The 22,847-nt window shown below is 35.7% G+C and overlaps 2 protein-coding genes and 1 long non-coding RNA gene across 4 annotated transcripts; all 3 read left to right on the top strand.

Annotated features, from left to right (window-relative positions):
* Positions 1-3,882: 3,882 nt before the first annotated feature.
* Positions 3,883-5,948, top strand: LOC148784992 (uncharacterized). Its single transcript, XR_016062942.1, has 3 exons — positions 3,883-4,038; positions 4,997-5,063; positions 5,815-5,948. It is a non-coding gene; the product is annotated as an uncharacterized LOC148784992 (long non-coding RNA).
* An 8,382-nt stretch (positions 5,949-14,330) lies between these two features.
* On the top strand, positions 14,331-22,647 carry LOC148784990 (uncharacterized). 2 transcript variants are annotated; one of them, XM_088875285.1, is made up of 4 exons: positions 14,331-14,373; positions 14,881-14,947; positions 15,835-17,112; positions 22,404-22,647. In XM_088875285.1, exon 3 carries the CDS (start codon positions 15,971-15,973, stop codon positions 17,027-17,029), a length of 1,059 nt encoding a protein of 352 aa, XP_088731411.1. In that variant the 5' UTR covers positions 14,331-14,373; positions 14,881-14,947; positions 15,835-15,970; the 3' UTR covers positions 17,030-17,112; positions 22,404-22,647. The 2 variants fall into 2 exon arrangements, 1 of the variants encoding a protein (XP_088731411.1); XR_016062753.1 differs by lacking the exons at positions 14,331-14,373; positions 14,881-14,947; positions 15,835-17,112 and adding exons at positions 20,961-21,032; positions 21,539-21,605.
* Positions 20,067-20,462, top strand: LOC148784991 (uncharacterized). Its single transcript, XM_088875659.1, has one exon. It carries the CDS (start codon positions 20,067-20,069, stop codon positions 20,460-20,462), a length of 396 nt encoding a protein of 131 aa, XP_088731785.1.
* Positions 22,648-22,847: the final 200 nt, after the last annotated feature.

Genomic DNA, 22,847 nt, shown 5'->3' with positions numbered 1-22,847 from the left:
AGGGAGTAGTGGAAATTGAATATAATTGTGGTGTGAATACCCCTTGATGTGTTGAAAGCCTATAAGGTGAAAATACGATATGAAAGTGCTATGTGCGAAAAGAAAGTGCTATGTGAGAAAAGAAAATGCTATTTGCGAAATGAAACAGCTATTTTCGAAAAGAAAATGCTATATGCGAAATGAGATTGATGAGCCGGCTGTCAAGGGGGTTCACTTAAATTTATATAACAGTGAGATTGAGCTGGCGGGAAAAACATATATCACCTTCTGGTAAGCAAACTAGGAAAAATGGAGTTTGATTGATTGTCTTGTTATGAGATAGTCATGTGGTATAATAAAGCTGATTATGTTGGAATTAAATTGACTGTATTCCATGCATGTTGCCTACTTATCTTATTTGGACTGTGTTTCATATACATATATAGATAGGGCTGGTTATTTACTTACTGAATGACAGGCTCATTCCCCTGCTGACATTTTCTTTCAGGAATAGACTTTGAGGTGTCTGACTGTTGAAAAATAGGTCTACGCGTTATACTCAGGTAGGTCGGGCCAGTGTGACTCCCCAAAAATTATAATATATAATTGGGGGATTAATTGGTAAATCTTTATGAAATTTAGTTAATTGGTAAATTTTTATGAAGCTTAGTTAATTGGTAAATAAATTATGGGCTATAATTAGAATATAATAAAATTTGAACGGATTAAATTGGAATTCGTTATAATATTTGAAAGCAAATTATATTAATTAAGAAAATTAGGAAGGACGTAAAAGTAATTATTTAAAAATATTTATTAAATAAAAAAATAAAAGAAAATGAGATGGTGGGCGTGTCATGTGCTGCCACCGCCTGACCAACCACGAAATATATATATGTGTTTGTCCAATCACATAAGACAATTACTCAATCTTAAAAATTGCAATTTTCATTTTCTGTTTCGGTAGTTCGCAGCGCAGGTAAGGCTTCTATTGTAATTTTTATTAATTTATATAATTATATTATTTAATTAGTTCATTTATTAAATGTTGTTTATACTAAGTGATGTACTATTTAATCGAAGTATTTTATGAGTCTGACTATTTAAAATACTGTCGAATTAAATATCGAATTAGATATAAAAATGATATCATTGGTCAATTAGATTATGAAATTTATTAGATTTGAATGTTGCTATAGCCGATTTATACAATTTCATCAGAATTATTAACCAAATACGCAATTCTACGTATTCTTATTTAATTAAATTGTATAGTAGCGGGAAATTGATAGAAAATTCATACATATATTCCGAAAATTATATTTAACAAATGGTATGCTAATAAAGAAGATAAACGAAGATTTGTACTTCGATAGAAGTGGAATATTAAAGAATTATTAGAAATTATACGAATAATATTTAATATTATATAAAAAAATTACGATATTCTCAATATATTAATTGTATGTGGTATAACTCATTATAGGACACGGGGTGAGGTGAAAGGACTGACAATTAGCGATTGAGTAGAAAGAAACGTTGTAAGGTTGAGGTAAGTAAATAATTAGTATTATCTATATATGTCCCCTTTATTTGTGCTATTACTGTTATATAAATTTGTGGTTCATGCTGCCATTGATTTGTCTGAAAGTATATGAGTGATGAATGATCTGATTTGATTGATGGTATTGTGTATGTGGAATGAGGAAATACGTTGGAATAATATGATTGTTGTTTGATGTATTGTGGATATTTGAAACTGAGAATATGTTGATATTGTTTTACATTACTAGTTGCTTACAAGAATGGTGATATGTGAAAATGAGGGAGTGGTGGAAATTGAATATAATTGTGGTGTGAAACCCCTTGATGTTTTGAAAGGCTATGTGCGAAAAGAAAGTGCTATGTGCGAAAAGAAAATGCTATGTGCGAAATGAAACAGTTATGTGCGAAAAGAAAATGCTATGTGCGAAATGAGATTGATGAGCCAGCTGTCAAGGGGGTTCATTTAAATTTATATAACGGTGAGATTGAGTTGGCGGGAAAAACACAATATCACCTTCTGGTAAGCAAACTAGGAAAAATGGAGTTTGATTGATTGTCTTGTTATGAGATAGTCATGTGGTATAATAAAGCTGATTATGTTGAAATTAAATTGACTGTATTCCATGCATGCTGCCTACTTATCTTATTTGGGTTGTGTTTGATATACATATATAGATAGGGCTGGTTATTTACTTATTGAGTGGCAGGCTCATCCCCCTGCTGACATTTTCTTTCAGAAATAGACTTTGAGGTGTCTGACTGTTGAAAAATAGGTCCATGCGCTATACTCAGACAGGTCGGGCCAGTATGCAGTTTTCTCCTTTTTGGCAGTTAGAGTACAAATCATATTTTGTTTGTACATAGAGAATATAAGCGTACGGATTACTTGTGACGAATCTCCTTGTGGTGTATGATATGTATATATATATATAATGTTGTGGGTTGATAATACCTCCTATGATGTGTTGGGATTACGTATGCAAATTAATAGATGGTTATGTGCAAATGTATATATATGAACACAGGGATTACTATAAGTATGACGTTTAAGATAGATATAGGCTTTATAGCGAAGGGGTTGCTACATTAGGTGGTATTAGAGCAGGGATTAGATTCCCTAGGGATAGTAGATGAAATATAATATTATACGTAAGATGTATATACTAGAAACTTACTCACATGTGTGCATTTCATATAGGATGGAAGAGTCAAGGGAAAATGCTGCTGGCCCAACTAAGTCATTAGAGTGTGTGCAGGGTCATGATTCAGGATAAGAACATCAGGGGTTAGAATCCCAAAATAGAAATGCCCCACAACAAAAAATAAACCCTTTTATGCAACAGTTTATGGAAATGATGCAGAGGATGGCTCCACCGCCACAATCATAACCACATGATGCACTTATTGATAAAAATTATGAAATAGTGAGGAGACAGGGGGCGAAGGTATTTGCCGGTACAACTGACCCTGCCGAAGCAGAGGAATGGCTGAGGAACACGGAAAGGGTGTTGGACAGAATCGAGTGTACTTCCAGCAAAAGTTGAGGTATGCAGTGTCCTTACTGGAGAAAGATGCCTTAGATTAGTGGGAAACAGTCCCAGGGAGCAGGAACCGACCAACCACTTTGATGTGGAATGACTTTTTGAAAGAATTTGCTGACAAATATACTCCACCAGTCTACAGAAACAGTAAAAAAGTTGAATTCCTGGAATTAAAGCAGAATGAGTTATCTGTTGCTAAATATGAACTGCAATTTGTGAGATTGTCAAAATATGCCCCAGAAGAAGTGAGCAACGATGAATTGAGAAGAGACAGATTTGAAAGGGGGTTGAGACTTGAGATTCGGGAGAAAATAGCAATCAAACCTCCGAGTTATGGTGCTCTGCTGGAAGCGGCATTGAGGGTAGAAGAGACATCCATTGAAAGGAGTTCTACTGAAGCTAAACGAAAAAAAATGACAGATAACCTAAATCCTATACCAGGACAAAGTGGTGCAGATTCCTTTAGGGGTTCTGGTTCGTAGAGAGGTTGGTTTAGAGGCCAAGGAGTGGGTGAGACTAGTAGGTCCCCTTCAGTGTTTTCGAGTAGAGGCGGCCCTACTTCGGTTGGATTTGGAGGGAGACAAGGTCCAACCAGATCGTTCAGTGGGGGGTCTATTCCTTCTTGTGCTAAGTGCGGTAGGAGACACATTGGTGAATGTTGGGGAACCCGATCAGCTATATGTTATCGTTGCCGTCAACCGGGATATATTGTCAGGAACTGTCCTATATGGAGGGATAATTCCAGAGAAACTCAGACTTCAAAGTTTAGCAATGTGGGGGAAAACTCACAATGGGCAGGTACGAGCAGAGGACGAGGTAGAGGTGGTCGAGGTAGAGGAGTTGAGAATGAAAATTAAGAAATAAAGAAATACCTATGGTGAAGGTCAAATGGAGCCATCACTCTCCAAGAGAAGCCACTTGGGAAGTTGAGGAGAACATGAGAGAGAAATACACATATTTATTCCCTGAGCCGGTAAGTTAGTTGAATTTCGAGGACGAAATTTTTATTAGGAGGGGAGAATTGTGACGCCCCAAAAATTATAATATATAATTGGGGGATTAATTGGTAAATCTTTATGAAATTTAGTTAATTGGTAAATTTTTATGAAGCTTAGTTAATTGGTAAATAAATTATGGGCTATAATTAGAATATAATAAAATTTGAGCGGATTAAATTAGAGTTCGTTATAATATTTGAAAGCAAATTATATTAATTAAGAAAATTAGGAAGGACGTAAAAGTAATTATTTAAAAATATTTATTAAATAAAAAAAATAAAAGAAAATGAGATGGTGGGCGTGGCATGTGCTGCCACCGCCTCACCAACCACTAAATATATATATGTGTTTGTCCAATCACATAAGACAATTACTCAATCTTAAAAATTGCAATTTTCATTTTCTGTTTCGGTAGTTCGCAGCGCAGGTAAGGCTTCTATTGTAATTTTTATTAATTTATATAATTATATTATTCAATTAGTTCATTTATTAAATGTTGTTTATACTAAGTGATGTACTATTTAATCGAAGTATTTTATGAGTCTGACTATTTAAAATACTGTCGAATTAAATATCGAATTAGATATAAAAATGATATCATTGGTCAATTAGATTATTAAATTTATTAGATTTGAATGTTGCTATAGCTGATTTATACAATTCCATCGGAATTTAACCAAATACGCAATTCTACGTATTGTGATTTAATTTAATTGTATAGTAGCGGAAAATTGATAGAAAATTCATAGAAATATTCCGAAAATTATATTTAACAAATGGTATGTTAATAAAGAAGAAAAACGAAGATTTGTACTTCGATAGAAGTGGAATATTAAAGAATTATTGAAAATTGTACGAATAATATTTAATATTATATAAAAGAAATTACGATATTCTCGATATATTAATTGTATGTGGTATAACTCATTATAGGATACGGGGGTGAGGTGAAAGGACTGACAATTAGCGATTGAGTAGAAAGAAACGTTGTAAGGTTGAGGTAAGTAAATAATTAGTATTATCTATATATGTCCCCTTTATTTGTGCTATTACTGTTATATAAATTTGTGGTTCATGCTGCCATTGATTTGTCTGAAAGTATATGAGTGATGAATGATCTGATTTGATTGACGGTATTGTGTATGTGGCATGAGGAAATACGTTAGAATATTATGATTGTTGTTTGATGTATTGTGGATATTTGAAACTGAGAATATGTTAATATTGTTTTACATTACTAGTTGCTTACAAGAATGGTGATATGTGGAAATGAGGGAGTGGTGGAAATTGAATATAATTGTGGTGTGAATACCCCTTGATGTTTTGAAAGGCTATGTGCGAAAAGAAAGTGCTATGTGCGAAAAGAAAGTGCTATGTGCAAAAAGAAAATGCTATGTGCGAAATGAAACAGCTATGTGCGAAAAGAAAATGCTATGTGCGAAATGAGATTGATGAGCCGGCTGTCAAGGGGGTTCACTTAAATTTATATAACGGTGAGATTGAGTTGGCGGGAAAAACACAATATCACCTTCTAGTAAGCAAACTAGGAAAAATGGAGTTTGATTGATTGTCTTGTTATGAGATAGTCATGTGGTGTAATAAAGCTGATTATGTTGAAATTAAATTGACTGTATTCCATGCATGTTGCCTACTTATCTTATTTGGGCTGTGTTTGATATACATATATAGATAGGGCTGGTTATTTACTTATTGAGTGGCAGGCTCATTCCCCTGCTGACGTTTTCTTTCAGGAATAGACTTTGAGGTGTCTGACTGTTGAAAAATAGGTCCACGCGCTATACTCAGGCAGGTCGGGCCAGTATGCAGTTTTCTCCTCTTTGTCAGTTAGAGTACAAACCATATTTTGTTTGTACATAGAGAATATAAGCGTACGGATTACTTGTGACGAATCTCCTTGTGGTGTATGATATGTATATATATATATATATATAATGTTGTGGGTTGATAATACCTCCTATGATGCGTTGGGATTACGTATGCAAATTAATTAGATGGTTATGTGCAAATGTATATATATGAACACAGGGATTACTATAAGTATGACATTTAAGTAGATATAGGCTTTGTAGCGAAGGGGGTGCTACAGCCAGTATGCAGTTTTCTCCTCTTTGTCAGTTAGAGTACAAATCACATTTTGTCCGTACAGAGAGAATATAAGTATACGGATTACCTGTGACGAATCAATTTGTGACGTGTGATATGTATATATATAATATTGTGGGTTGATAATAACTACTATGACGTGTTGGGATTACGTATGCATATTAATTGGATGGTTATGTGCAAACGTATATGTATGAACACAGGGATTACTATAAGTATGACGTTTATGGTACATATAGCCCTTGTAGCAAAGGGGGTGCTACAATAAGACAATCAAATTAAACTCCTCTTTTTCTACTCTGCTTACCAGAAAGGTGATATAGTATTTCTCTCTACCAACTCAACCTCACTATTCATCACATAATATTTAAATGAATCCCCTTGACATACTGCCCAAACTCATCAATCTCATATCGCGTCATAGCTCTTTCATTTCACATTATAGCTCTTTTCATTTTGCATCATAGTTATTTCATTTCATTTTGCCACATATTAAATTCAATAATATCAAGGGGTATTCATGTCACAATTATATTTAGTTTCCATCATTCCCTTATTTTCACATATGACCGTTCTTGTAAGTAACTGGTAATGCAAAACCTCATATCAATACATTTTTACAAGCACCAACATCACATCATTCAACATATGGAGTATTTTATTGCATCTTTCCTCATTTCATTTTCACAGCATAATCATTCAAATTAAATCATCAATACTCATTCAATTCAAAACCTATCAGTTCCAACACGAATGATAGACTTATACAAAAGTAATGTCACAAGAAAAAGGAACATATATAGATAATAGTAATTATTTACTTACCTCGATCATATAATGATATAATTAGTAGGTAGGGGGTTGTTTAGTCCTCTACTTTGTCTCAGTGTCCTGTAATAAGTTATAAATACATATATAAATATATTGATAATATCGTAATTTCTAAATAGAATATTAAATATTTTTCATACAGTATCTTTTAATATTTTATTTCTATCAATATTCAAATCTTCATTCCGTTTCTTCTAAATAACTAGACAATCTAAACTTTCTAAAAATATGTATAGTTTATCAATTAACTCATAAGAACTTTGTTCATTAAATCCCGCATCTTCTTATAGCTTTCGTTTTTGTTATAACATCTTTGGATTGAATTATCTAAAAAATCTCATATTCCGCATTAATAAGCACAATATTTTTTAAATAAATAACTTCATAATGTTTCTCAAATATAAATTTCTAACATATCTATTCATTTTTCATCTATTCCTCACTATTATAGCAACTAATTATACACATACCCATAGAATTAAATATCTGATTAGTCAATCTGGTTAAATTGAATAAATCAATTATAGGAATGATTAACTAAGTAATTTGATTAATCAACTAGTAGGCGTTAGAGATTATGGTGATCAACAATTGATCAACAGAAGAAGACAAGAGAACTCGTTTTGAAAAGAACGAGAGCAAGAGAGCAAATAGAGAAAGAGATCAAGAGAGGATAAGTTTGTATGTTAAATTTGCAGCGATAACTCTCTAGTTATAGATCTGATTTGAAGGCAAAGTTTAAATTGTCTTCTCTTCTTGCAAAGAGGAAACCAAGTTTGATTCTCCTTCTTGCAAAGAGGAAGACAAATTTGATTTTTATTTTTGCAAAAGAAAAATACCATTTTATCATATTATGAAGAGAAATAACAATTTTGCTTATTTATCTAATGAAAAGAAATACAACTTGTCTTCTTCATTTTATGAAGAGAAGTTCGACTTTGTTTTTTTATTCTTAAGAAGACAAGTTTAACTTGCTTCTTCATCTCATGAAGAGAAGTTCGACTTTTCTTCTTCTTCTCAAGAAGACAAGTTCAACTTTGCTTCTTCATCTCAAGATAAGAAGTTCAACTTTGCTTCTTCTTCAAGAGGATAAGTTTAACTTTATTTCTTCATCTTTCAATTATTAATCAAATTCATTATTCCCAAAAAACTTATCATGGATTTGTGTGTGACCCTTTAGGTTCACTACTCAGCTAGACTTGAATTTGTATTGTATACAATTTAATTGACAAATTAATTATATATTATTATAATTTATAGTCACCCTCAGAAACTCCTTAACTGGGGTTCCCATCATCATGGGTGGCCACCTAGCAGTGACCTATGATACTAGAGAATAGGTGAATTATTGCATGAACCTGTGAGCTACGCGGCCACGCAAATACAAATATTTCTGCCACCAACCTCCTAATCAAAGTCTAGTGCATGTAATAAGTTACCAGTTCTCATTATCGACTTTGATATCTATGTATCAACTCTCCAAGTTATGCTTCCAGTCTTATCAACATAGGAAAACTCTTTTCCTATTTAATAATCGCCATGGTCATAGGCTCAAGGAACGTATACTGTGGAGAACATAGGAGGTTCATTATCCTCTCATAGTAAACAACAAATCCTATCTTGAAATTCACCAACCTTCATGAATACTTTAACTATACTTGAAACATGACCGTACATTAATCCAAGATAATAGCTAAAACTACATTAGGCATGATCGAGTCATATCCGTCCTATGCATAAGATTACTGTGGAACTGCAAGTCTAAGGACTAGTTAGTGCACTAATGTAGCCTGGGAGTTCTAATCATATGGATCATGCCACAAAGGGCTTCCATATGATAACCCTTGCGAGTTGGTTTAGTAAACTTGACTACTCTTTATCAAGTACCTATTAAAGTGAGCAAACATCACATGTTTCTGTCTGTGAAACTTGACAATCATATTATGAATACATCAGTTAGTACGAGTCTCTAAAGAATGAGAGATACCCCATCTTGACTGATGCATTGACCTGAGACATTTTAAACCATTGAGGTCGGTCACACGATTACCATCATATGCGCGAGCCACCCCGTAGTATAATAATCTAAGGGCTTCAACCAATTATACATATAATATTTAAAGCATATGATGAATATGGCCAAAGAACATTCTAAATTAACATTTTATTAGAAAAATCGTTTAGAATAGTTTACAATGAGCCAAGCAATTCCCTTGACGGACACCTATTCTGACACCAAATGTGTGTGTGTGTGTGAATTAATTGTGTGTGTTTGTCAATTAAAAAGGTAGGTGCTGCCGCACGTTGCCGTACCCATCTTTATTCCCCTTTTTTATTTTTTATTTTTTTTAATTTTTTTAAAATACCAACTACGTCCTTAATTTTTTAATTAATATAATTTACCCCAATATATTTTATAAAGCCCCAATTTACTCCATTTAAGTTTTAACGTAATTTTATTTGAATTTAAATATTTATCAATTAATCCCATAATTATATAACTAGATTTCCACCTTATTCTAATTTGGTACAATTCAAGGTGGAATTCTACACAAAAATATACAGTTATTAAGAAATTTAGAAGTTAGAGTTGAGATTTACTAGTACAGATTCAAAGAGAGGTGGACATCCAAGGTGTGAATACCTTTAGAGGAGCAACACTTGGGGCTCTGCAAATTTGAGACAACTGTGATTGCAGATAGATAACGCTTGAAATCATTTCATCACCATCTACATCAAATGGAGTGTGAAAGGTATACATACGATTTAAACATTTCGCACTTATTTTATGTCTCACACATGATTTCATTAATCGATTGGGCATAGGTTTTCTGTATAAGTCGTTTTGGATGTATTAATTATGAATAAAATTTTAAACTCCGCTGGGCCTCCTGGCCCGTATTGAACCCAATAGTTTCTCCTTACCCTCATAGTTTCCCAGTGTTGCTATTGGCGTAACAACCGGTAGACCATAGGTTGACCCAACCCAATCCTCTCGTACTCGGTTGGCTCTCGCAATTCTTCTTTTAACACCGATGTTAGATAAGAACAAAACTATCTCACAATGTTCTAATCCTAACTCACGTACCACTTAAACCAGCGACAACCAAACCTTTGGGAGTTTCTTAAACCCTAGGATGTGATGGGTCAACATTGAGGGGATCCCTCATTCACTGATTGGCGATAAGAGCTTAAAGCCTAAAAGCAATCACGAAAGCCAGACGGACCCTATTAAAGATGGGAGTCGACAAACATGGAAAAAGGGCTTTTGAGGGGTAGATAGAAATGATATGATAGATGACACCTAATCATAGTTGTTAATCGAACAAAATATGAAGAATTCACCAGCTAACCTATGCGAGGAAGGGGGTAAAAATATTTAGGGCATACTTTATTAACATCTTCAAAATCCACACACATACGCCATTTGTTACCTAACTTGAGGACTCGCACGACATTTGATAACCACTTGGAAAATTGAAATCTCTGGATGTGCCCCACACTTAGGAGCTTACTTACCTCTTCTTAAATGACCTTATCCTTTTGAAAACCAAAATGTCTTTTCTTCTGCTTCATAGGAGGGAATGCTGGGTCTAACTTCAAACTATGCACTGCAATACTGGGATCAATTCCAACCAAGTCACAAGATGACCATGCAAAAATGTCCATGTTTTCTTATAAGAACTTGGTTAGTTTCTCTGTTAGCTCAGGTCTGAGTTGGAAGCCGATCATGTTAATTTTGTCTGGTTTTCCTAGAACCAGCTAGATATTCACAAGCTCCTATGCAGGCTGCACACGTGCAAGAACCTCATTTCCCTGGTTGTTATATTGTCCAGGTCTTTTACCTTTTTCCAGGATGGGCTGAGGGAGATTTATTTTCATATCTTTCATGTTGCCTTATTTTACAATTTCAACGTAGCATTTCCTTGTTGTGTAATTATTACCTATTACTTCTCCTACTCCGGCTCTAGCGAGGAACTTTAGTTTCATGTGGTGGGTGGATACCACTGCTTAAAAGGCATACAAAGCAAGATGTCCTAGGATGATGTTGTAGGCTGAAGGCATGTCTACAATAAGGAAGTGAATCATCTTAGTTTTCCTGTTAGGTTTTGCCCCTGGGATATGGGGAGCAAGATCTGTCCCAGAGGCTATACCACCTCTCTTGCAAAATCATATAAAGATGTGTCCACGGGCTCTAGCGGGGTATCACCATGCTCTATCTACCGATAGACCTCATAAAAAAGGATATTTGTTTAGTTTCTAGAATCAACAAAAATATGTTGAACAATATAGTTAGCTAAAGAAACAGAAATAACAAGAGCATCATTATGAGGTAAATGAATTCCCTGTGTGTCAGTAGGTCCAAGTGGATCGCAGGATCCCCTACTAGTATATTGCAATTAATTTCCATGACTGCTTTGGCAGCACGAGTATGCACACGTCTGGCACTCTTGGAGTCTCTTGCTATCATGTGGATCTCACCTTTGGTTGGGGTGTTTTTCGAGATCTACTCCTCAATAGGAGCCTTCTCCCTTTCGTGCTCCCTCCTAAGGCAATCTGCAGCCATCTCCTCGCTTCTGCAGGAGCCTCAATGGCAAAGATGCTCCTCTCTTTGATCGAGTCTTAGGTCTTTGTTGACATAATCTTTAATATAGCTAGCTTAGATCAACCGCTCTATCTCTTGCCATAGTTGGCGACACTTGTTGGTATCGAGTCCATACTCCCGTTGCTACCGGCAAAAATATTTATATTTAGGAAGCTGGGTTCCCCCCTCGAAACCATTAGGCCACTACAGTGCAGGGAACTGATCTATAGCCATGAGCATCCGTGTTGGGCTGGTTATGAGAGGGGTGAATGATCGTTCTTGGGATCGAGGGGATTAAAATCGTCCTCTAAATTCCCCTTGCTCTTGCGGGTGGAGGGTCTTTCATTGTCCCTCCTTATGTCTGGTTGATTATCCTTCTTTGTTAGTTGGACATCTTCTAATTTATACATGTCTATCCACGCTAGTAGGCAGCAGAAGTAAAAAATAGGTTGCTTTACTAGAGATACGAAGAGAGATCCCCCGCAAAGTCCTTGTGTGATACAAGTGTGTGGCTGGGGTTTCCAAGATGGCCTTGTTGAAGCGCTTATTATACAATCTCAATGTCTCATTTTCTGCTTGGTTCACTCCAGAGAGACTGATGGCCGATTTTTGGCACTTGTTGTTACTAGCAAACTGGTATAGGAAAAAGGCATTAAATTTTACAAAAGATCTTATTGATCTAGTTGGAAGCTGGTCGAACCATAGCTGAGTAGAATTGGTTAGTGTAGTAAGAAATACACAACATTTGCTACCATCAGTATACCTTTGTAGCAGTGCTGCATTTTCAAATTTATGGATGTGCTCAGCAGGGTCGGTGGTGCCATTATAAGTGGGCAGGGTTGAGGGCACCCTAAAATGAGAAGGAAGCTTCTTTGCCATGATGGTAGCACTGAATGGAATGCAACACTCCAAAGTGTACCTTTCCTCCTGACCCTTTAGCGAAATCCCATCATTATTGTCATGAAAGAGTGGTAGCTCTCAGGAGGTCCCAGGAGAACCACTTCCTTACTGGTATGCTCGGCAGGTAGCGGTTTGTCCTACTGGAGACCAACAGGGCCTTGCTCGTTGATTCCTTACTAACTACGTGTTCCACTCTTCTCCTGCTGGGAAGATTGTCCTACTCATTAGCTTGGGAGCCTCAGAGAGGTACATTGACAGTCTCCACTATGAACTGCTGGAGCTGATCACCTAACAACAGGTTGATGACAACAAGTATAGCCACCGGGTTGAAAGTTGGATCAGGGTCATTGAGTCCCCCTACGACCTACTCTGGAGGTGGAATAGTGGAACCCACTACAACAGGTAGAGAAGTGTTTCCATCAAAAGATCCGTTTTCACCTCCGTTGTTAGAATTTTCCATTTCTCACATCTAAGCTCAAGTGTTTCCCATAGACGATGCCAATTATGTGTACCGAATTTCAACCGCACCCTAAAGATAAAGGATCTTCGTATAAAACCCTAAGATTAACAGGGGCTAACCTACAGAAAATAGAGGTTAATATTCTAATCTTAAGTTAGTAAGAGTTTACTGATGAAAATAAACGAAAAACTTGAATCAATGTAAGAATAAGGGTTGAAAATGGTGTTAGAATCTCTACATATGGGTCTTCGTGGAGCATAATTCGGAAAGTAGTTAGGGGTACCTACATGAGTTAGCTAAATAATAGAAAAAGTATCTTAGGAGTTTGACTTATTTTGAAGGAGTTATGACCTTTTGACTTAGTCTTGCCCAGTCTGTTTGAGTATTCCGAGATTTAATTATTTGTTGGTTACCAGCAAGGTTGCCACCGGATGGCTAGGAGCCAGTTGGAGGTATTTTAGAGTAATGCATCTCAATGTGTTGGTAAGATGTATGACGTGTCGACCTAGCTATTTGATGATGTGACGAACTGGTAATGAGTTTGCTCCTGGATTTGCCAGTTTAGTACAGATGAAAGAAAAGGCTTTATGGGCCCTTTTACATGCTCATGGGCGAATCGATTTGGTACCAATAGGGCTGGATTGTAAGATTTGGGCCGGTACAAGTAATATAGAGGGGGTATCATCACTTTTAATTATACAAAAATAAAAACAAGAATTTTTTAAACTGAATAGTAATTGATCTCATTTTAGACATATATAATGCAATACCACTGAAAACAAGTAAATTATTCAACCATCATTATTATTATAATCTTTAGATTAATTCTTAGGGATCACCAAATTTTAACATAAGTTTATAAGTCTGATGTGCACGCCTAAGGATGACAAAACCAAGAAGGTGAGAGGGATTGGGTGTGACGCCCCAAATATTAGAATACATAATTGTAGGATTAATTGGTAAATTTTCATGAAATTTAGTTAATTAGCCACTAAATTATGGGTCATAATTGGAATATAATAACACTTGAATGAATTAAATTGGAGTTTGTTATAATATTTTGGGACAATTTCTATTAATTAAGAAAATTAAGAAGGACGTAAATGGTATTTTGAGAAAAGTTTAATTAAATAAATAATATAATAATAATAATAATATAATAATAATATTAATAATATATAAAATATATATTACTAATAATATATATGTGTAAGTAACATATGTATATATATATATATATAATAGCCAAAAAGAAAAGAAAAAAAAAAAAGAAGAAAGGAAGGAAAAGGTTTGGGGGTGGGCCCTCACCCACCGCCCCACCCCCTACATATATATATGTGAGCCAATTATCACAATCTCACATTTATAAATTTGCAATTTCCTTCTCTGTTCGGCAATTCGCAGCAGGAGGTAAGTTTTATTTTAATTTTTATTAATTTATATAATTATATTATTTATTTAGTTCATTTATTAAATATTGATTATATTGAGCGGTGTACTATTTAATCGAAATGTTTTACGAGTTTGGCTATTTAAAATAATATCGAATTAAATATTAAATTTAATATAAAAATGAAATCGTTGGTTAATTAGATTATTAAATTCATTAGATTTGAATATTGTTATAGCCAATTTAGACAATTCCATCGGAATTGTTAACCAAATACGCAATTATATGTATTATTATTCAATTAAAGAATATAATAGCGAGAAATTGATAGAAAATTCATAGAAATATTCTGAAAATTATATTTAATAAATGGTATGTTAATAAAGAGAAAAAAAAAAGATTTATATTCGATAGAAATGAAATATTAAAGAATTATTAAAAATTGTACAAATGATATTCAATCTTATATTTAAAAGAAATTATGATATTCTCGATATATTAATTGTATGTGGTATAACTCATTATAGGATACGGGGGTGAGATGAAAGAACTGACAGTTAGCGATTGAGTAGAAAGAAACGTTGTGAGGTTGAGGTAAGTAAATAATTAGTATTATCTATATATGTATCTTTAATTGTGATTTTATTGTTATCTGAATTTGTGGTTCATGCTGATATGGATTTATATGAAAGTATATGAGTAATGGATGATTTGATTTGATTGATGGTATTGTGTACGTGGAATGAGAAAATACGTTAAAATATTATGTTTGTTGTTTGATGTGTTGTGGATATCTAAATGAGAATATATGGAAATACGGTTTTACGTTACTAGTTGCTTACAAGAATGGTGATATGTGAAAATGAGGGAGTGGTGGAAATTGAATATATATTGTGGCGTGAATACCCCTTGACGTATTGAAAAGCCTATAAGGCGAAATGAAATGAAAAGAGCTTTGATGCGATATGAAAAAGATGTAATGTGAAAAGAGCTATGATGCGAATTGAAAGAGCTATGATGCGAAATGAGATTGTATACATGTGATGTGTCTGAGTGTTGAAGAATAGGTCTACGCCCTATACCCAGGCAGGTCGGGCCAGTATGCTGTTTTCTCCTCTTGTCAGCTAGAGTACAAATCTTATTTTGTTTGTATAAAGAGAACATAGGCGTAGCGATCAACTGTGGTGGATCACCTGTTGTGTTTGATTTGTATACATGTGATGTTGTGGGTTGACTATGTCGTTATGATGTTGTGACTACGTATGCATATTGATAGATGATTATGTGCATTTATATATATAAACACAGGGATTATTATAAGTATGACGTTTAGGGTAGATATAGCCCTTGTAGCGAAGGGGGTGCTACATTAGGTGGTATCAGTGCAGGGATTAGATTTTCTTGGGATAGTAGATGAAATGTTATTTTATACGTAAGGTGTATATGTTAGGAATCTACTCACATGTGTGTATTTTATATAGGATGGAAGCGTCAAGAGAAAACGCTGCTGGCCCAACTGAGTCAATAGAGTCTGTGCAGGGTCATGATTCAGGATCAGAACATCAGGGATTATAATCCCAAAATAGAAATGCCCCACAACCAGAAATAAACCCTTTTATGCAACAGTTTATGGAAATGATGCAGAGGATGGCTCCATCGCCACAATCACAACTACATGATGCAGTTATTGATAAAAATTATGAAATAGTAAGGAGACAGGGGGCGAAGGTATTTGCCGGTACAACTGATCTTGCTGAAGCAGAGGAATGGCTGAGAAACACGGAAAGGGTGTTGGACAGGATCGAGTGTACTTCTGAGCAAAAGTTGAGGTATGCAGTGTCCTTACTAGAGAAAAATGCCTTAGATTGGTGGGAAACAGTCCCAAGGAGCAGGAGCCGACCCGCCACTTTGACTTGGTATGACTTTTTGAAAGAATTTGCAGACAAATATACTCCACCAGTCTACAGAAACCGTAAAAAAGTTGAATTCCTGGAATTAAAGCAGAATGAGTTATCTGTTGCTGAATATGAACTGCAATTTGTGAGATTATCAAAATATGCCCCAGAAGAAGTGAGCACGGATGAATTGAGAAGAGACAGATTTGAAAGGGGGTTGAGACTTGAGATTCGGGAGAAAATAGCAATCAAACCTCCAAGTTGTGGTGCACTGCTGGAAGCGGCACTGAGGGCAGAAGAGACGTCAATTGGAAGGAGTTCTACTGAAGCTAAACGAAGGAAATTGACAGGTAACCTGAATCCTACAGCGAGACAAAGTGGTGCAGTTTCCTTTAGGGGCTCTGGTTCGCAGAGAGGTTGGTTCAGAGGCCGAGGAGTGGGTCAAACTAGCAGGTCTTCTTTAGTATTTTCGAGTAGAGGCAGGCTACTTCGGTTAGATCTGGAGCAAGACCAGGTCCAGCCAGATCGTTCAGTGGAAGATCTATTCCCTCTTGTGCTAATTGCGGTAGGAGACACACTGGTGAATGTTGGGGAGTTCAACCAATTGTATGTTACCGTTGCCATCAACCAGGACACATTATCTGGGACTGTCCTACATGGAGGGATAATTCCAGAAGACCTCAGACTTCAGAGTTTAGCAGTGTGGGGGAAAACTCACAACGGGCAGGTACAAGTAGAGGACGAGGTAAAGGTGGTCGAGGTAGCGGGAATCTTTCTATGACGTCAACCGGACAAAGTAGTCAAACTCAACCACAAGCCAGGGTGTATGCAATCACAAAAGAACAAGCTCCTACGACACCCGAGGTTATCACTGGTTCCTTCTCTATTTGCGATTTTAGTGCACATGTATTGATTGATCCAGGATCTACTTGTTCATTTATATCACGTGATTTTGCATCTCATGTACATGCTAAAATAGAACCATTTGGACATGATTTACATGTGTCTATGCCTGCTGGTGGATTTGTATTAGTGAATACGATGGTGAGATGTTGTCCAGTAGTGGTGGAGGGTGTTACTTTATATGCAAATTTGGTTGTAATAGACCTTAGGGAATTTGATGTCATTATGGGGATGGACTGGTTAGCTAGTAATCATGCTCTAGTGGATTGTCAAACAAAAGAGGTGATGGTTGAAGTCAATGGGCAGATGAAGACGGTTATAGTGGGGGAAAGAAAAGTGATACCTAACTGCTTAATTTCTGCTGTGACCGCTTTTAATCTAATTAAAGAAGGGTGTGAGGCGTATCTAGCCAGTGTGCATGATACCATGAAAGTTAGTCCGGGTGTATTAGACGTTCCAGTGGTGAGGGAATTTCCTGATGTTTTTCCGGATGAATTACCTGGACTACCACCTCATCGAGAAGTAGACTTTGAAATAGATACTATTCCTGGGGCGGCACCTATTTCAATTGCACCGTATAGAATGGCGTCGTCAGAATTGAAAGAATTAAAGAAGCAGTTAGAAGAGCTATTGGATAAAGGGTTCATCCGACCTAGTATTTCACCGTGGGGGGCACCAGTATTATTCGTAAAGAAGAAAGATGGGAGTATGAGATTATGTGTCGATTATAGACAGCTGAACCGAATCACAATCAAGAATAAGTATCCTCTGCCACGGATTGACGATCTGCTTGATCAGCTAAAGGGTGCCACTGTGTTCTCTAAAATTGATTTGAGGTCAGGATATTGGCAACTACGGATTGAGGAAGAGTCAATCTCAAAGACAGCTTTCAGGACCAGGTATGACCACTATGAATTTGTCGTTATGCCATTTGGATTGATGAATGCCCCTGCAGCTTTCATGGCTCTGATGAACAAGACGTTACAACCATTCCTTGATCAATTTGTGATTGTGTTTATTGATGATATTTTGATATATTCGAGTAGTCCCGAGGAACATGAACAACATTTACGGACAATTTTACAGATCCTGAGAGAGAAACAGTTGTACGGTAAATTCAGCAAATGTGAGTTTTGGATGGAGGAAATTGCTTTTTTGTGGCACGTTGTTTTCAAAGAAGGGGTACAACCTGATCCAGCAAAAGTTAAGGCTATTTTAGAATGGGAACCACCTAAATATTTGTCGGAGATCCGAAATTTTCTGGGATGGGCTAGTTATTATAGAAGATTTGTAAAGGACTTCTCTATAATCGTAAAACCTCTGACGAACTTGTTGAAGAAGAATGCACAATTTAATTGGAATGACAAATGTGCTCAGAGTTTTGAGGAGTTGAAGAAGAGACTCACTTTAGCACCTATCCTTGCTTTGCCGTCTGGGAATGGAGGATATATGGTATTTACTGATGCTTCACGACAAGGACTTGGGTGTGTTTTGATGCAGCATGGGAGAGTTATAGCTTATGCTTCGAGACAGTTGAGGCCACACGAGATGAACTATCTGACCCATGATCTGGAGTTAGCAGCCATAGTACATGCATTGAAGATCTGAAGGCATTACTTATACGGGGAGACGTTTCAAATATTTACAGATCACAAAAGTCTAAAGTATATCCCAACACAGAAAGAATTGAATTTGAGGCAAAGAAGGTGGATGGAGCTTTTGAAAGATTATGATTGCACCATTGACTATCATCTGGGGAAGGCAAACATTGTAGCAGATGCTTTGAGTAGAAAGACGGTGGACCAACTTGCAGGTATGATCTGCTATAACATGGAGTATTTGACTGCCCTCAGAGTTATGGATGTACACTTTAGCATTGGTGGTGATATTCTACTGGCTACGATACAGGTGAAGCCCTCCCTCAAGGATAAAATTAAAGATGCAAGGCTAAAGATCCATATCTACAGAGGATGAAAGCTAAGGTGCAAAAAGGAAAGAGTGATCAATTTATAATCCAAGAATATGGTACATTGTTCAATGAAAAACGTATATGCGTGCCGAACGTAGAGGAGTTGAGAATGGAAATTATGCACGAGGCGCACTACGCACCATATGCTATACATTCTGGCAGTACCAAGATGTATCGGGATTTGAGACCCTATTACTGGTGGCCAACAATGAAGAAAAATGTGGCAGAGTTCGTAGCGAAATGTTTAACTTGTCAGCAGGTAAAAGCAGAACACCAAGCACCAGCTGGTAAACTTCATCCTTTGGCTATACCTGAATGGAAGTGGGAAAAGATTACTATGGATTTTGTCATTAGGTTACCACGTACGTTCAGAAGACATGATGCTATTTGGGTGATTGTTGACAGATTGACTAAATCTGCACATTTCCTGCCAATCCGTCAAAATGATTCCTTGGATAAGCTCGCCGAATTATATGTTTCAGAGATTGTGAGATTACATGGTATTCCTACCTCTATAGTTTCTGATAGAGATCCTCGATTTACTTCCCATCTCTGGGGAAGCTTGCAAACGGCGCTAGGTACAAAATTGCATTTCAGTACAGCGTTTCATCCTCAGACGGATGGACAGTCAGAAAGAACGATTCAGACATTAGAGGATATGATGAGAGCCTGTGTAATTGAATTCAAAGGAAATTGGGATGATCATCTACCATTGATGGAATTTGCTTATAATAATAGCTTTCATTCCAGTATTGGTATGGCTCCATATGAAGCTTTGTATGGAAGAAAATGCTGAAGTCCGATCTGTTGGGATATTGAGGGATTGAGACAGCTTGAAGGGTCGGAGTTAGTTCAAGAAACAGTGGACAAGATAAAAACAGTTAAAAAGTGTTTGAAAGCAGCACAAGATCGACAGAAGAGTTACGTCGATAAGCATCACAGAGAGATGGAATACGAGGTAGGTGAAAAAGTTTTTCTAAAAGTATCATCATGGAGAGGAATCTTAAGATTCGGAAAGCAAGGAAAGCTGAGTCCGCGATATATTGAGCCATATGAAATTCTGGAGCGAGTTGGACCACTAGCCTATCGGTTAGCATTACCGACAGAATTATCGCAGATACATGACGTGTTTCACGTTTCTATGCTACGGCAATACCGACCCGATCCTAGTCATATTTTGCATGAGTCAGAGATGGAGATATCAGAGGGATTGACATATATAAAAGAGTCAATGGAAATTCTGGATCGGAGTATAAAGAAGTTAAGAAATAAAGAAATACCAATGGTGAAGGTCAAATGGAGTCACCACTCTCCAAGGAAAGCCAGTTGGGAAGTTGAGTAGAACATGAGATAAAAATACCCATATTTATTCCCTGAGTCGGTAAGTTAGTTAAATTTCGAGGACGAAATTTTTATTAGGAGGGAAAAATTGTGACGCCCCAAATATTATAATACATAATTGTAGGATTAATTGGTAAATTTTCATGAAATTTAGTTAATTAGCCACTAAATTATGGGTCATAATTGGAATATAATAACACTTGAATGAATTAAATTGGAGTTCGTTATAATATTTTGGGACAATTTATATTAATTAAGAAAATTAGGAAGGACGTAAATGGTATTTTGAGAAAAGTTTAATTAAATAAATAATAATATAATAATAATAATAATAATAATATATAAAATATATATTACTAATAATATATATGTGTAAGTAACATATGTATATATATATATATAACCCAAAAAGAAAAGAAAAAAAAAAGAAGAAAGGAAGGAAAAGGTTTGGGGGTGGGCCCTCACCCACCGCCCCACCCCCTACATATATATATATATGTGAGCCAATTATCACAATCTCACATTTATAAATTTGCAATTTCCTTCTGTGTTCGGCAATTCGCAGCGGGAGGTAAGTTTTATTTTAATTTTTATTAATTTATATAATTATATTATTTATTTAGTTCATTTATTAAGTGTTGATTATATTGAGCGGTGTACTATTTAACCGGAATGTTTTATGAGTTTGGCTATTTAAAATAATGTCGAATTAAATATTAAATTTAATATAAAAATGATATCGTTGGTTAATTAGATTATTAAATTCATTAGATTTGAATATTGTTATAGTCAATTTAGATAATTCCATCGGAATTGTTAACCAAATACGCAATTATATGTATTATTATTCAATTAAAGAATATAATAGCGAGAAATTAATAGAAAATTCATAGAAATATTCTGAAAATTATATTTAATAAATGGTATGTTAATAAAGAGAAAAAAAAAGATTTATATTCGATAGAAATGAAATATTAAAGAATTATTAGAAATTGTACAAATGATATTCAATCTTATATTTAAAAGAAATTATGATATTCTCGATATATTAATTGTATGTGGTATAACTCATTATAGGATACGGGGGTGAGATGAAAGAACTGACAGTTAGCGATTGAGTAGAAAGAAACGTTGTGGGGTTGAGGTAAGTAAATAATTAGTATTATCTATATATGTATCTTTAATTGTGATTTTATTGTTATCTGAATTTGTGGTTCATGCTGATATGGATTTATTTGAAAGTATATGAGTGATGGATGATTTGATTTGATTGATGGTATTGTGTACGTGGAATGAGAAAATACGTTAAAATATTATGTTTGTTGTTTGATGTGTTGTGGATGTCTAAATGAGAATATATCGAAATACGGTTTTACGTTACTAGTTGCTTACAAGAATAGTGATATGTGAAAATCAGAGAGTGGTGGAAATTGAATATATATTGTGGCGTGAATACCCCTTGACATGTTGAAAAGCCTATAAGGCGAAATGAAATGGAAAGAGCTTTGATGCGATATGAGAAAGAAATGAAATGAAAAGAGCTTTGATGCGATATGAAAAAGATGTGATGTGAAAAGAGCTATGATGCGAAATAAAAGAGCTATGATGCGAATTGAAAGAGCTATGATGCGAAATGAGATTGATGAGCCGGCTGTCAAGGGGATTCACTTAAATTTATATAACGGTGAGATTGAGTTGACGGGAAAAACACGATATCACCTTCTGGTAAGCAAACTAGGAAAAAGGAAGTTTAATTGATTATTTTATTGTGAGATAGCTATGTGGTGTACTACAATTGATTATGTTGGAGTTAAATTGACTGTAACCCATGCATGTTGCCTACTTGTCCTGTTTGGGCTGTGTTTCATATACATATATAGATAGGGCTGATTATTTACCTACTGAGTGGCAGGCTCATTTCTCTGTTGACATTTTCTTTCAGGAGTAGACTTTGAGGTGTCTGACTGTTGAAGAATAGGTCTACGCACTATACCCAGGCAGGTCGGGCCAGTATGCTGTTTTCTCCTCTTGTCAGCTAGAGTACAAATCTTATTTTGTTTGTATAAAGAGAACATAGGCGTAGCGATCAACTGTGGTGGATCACCTGTGGTGTTTGATTTGTATACATGTGATGTTGTGAGTTGACTATGTTGTTATGATGTTGTGACTACGTGCATATTGATAGATGATTATGTGCATTTATATATATAAACACAGTGATTATTATAAGTATGACGTTTAGGGTAGATATAGCCCTTGTAGCGAAGGGGATGCTACATTGGGGCAGCACAGCCCTTAACCCTGAACACACCCGCTTCAGCAGCCCAAGGGACCAAGTAGGCCAAGGAGGAGAATGGAGGTCTAGGGCACCCACAGATTCAGCCCA

This window comes from Sesamum indicum, linkage group LG11 (assembly GCF_026168435.1).
Source record: "Sesamum indicum cultivar Baizhima isolate 11 linkage group LG11, ASM2616843v1, whole genome shotgun sequence".
Taxonomy (NCBI): Eukaryota; Viridiplantae; Streptophyta; class Magnoliopsida; order Lamiales; family Pedaliaceae; genus Sesamum; species Sesamum indicum.
This window is presented reverse-complemented; position numbering and strand designations above follow the sequence as displayed.

Bases quoted from the DNA above. Each gene is read 5' to 3' on its own strand.
- LOC148784990 (XM_088875285.1), top strand. From the start codon at position 15,971: ATGCAACAGTTTATGGAAATGATGCAGAGGATGGCTCCATCGCCACAA.
- LOC148784991 (XM_088875659.1), top strand. From the start codon at position 20,067: ATGGAATACGAGGTAGGTGAAAAAGTTTTTCTAAAAGTATCATCATGG.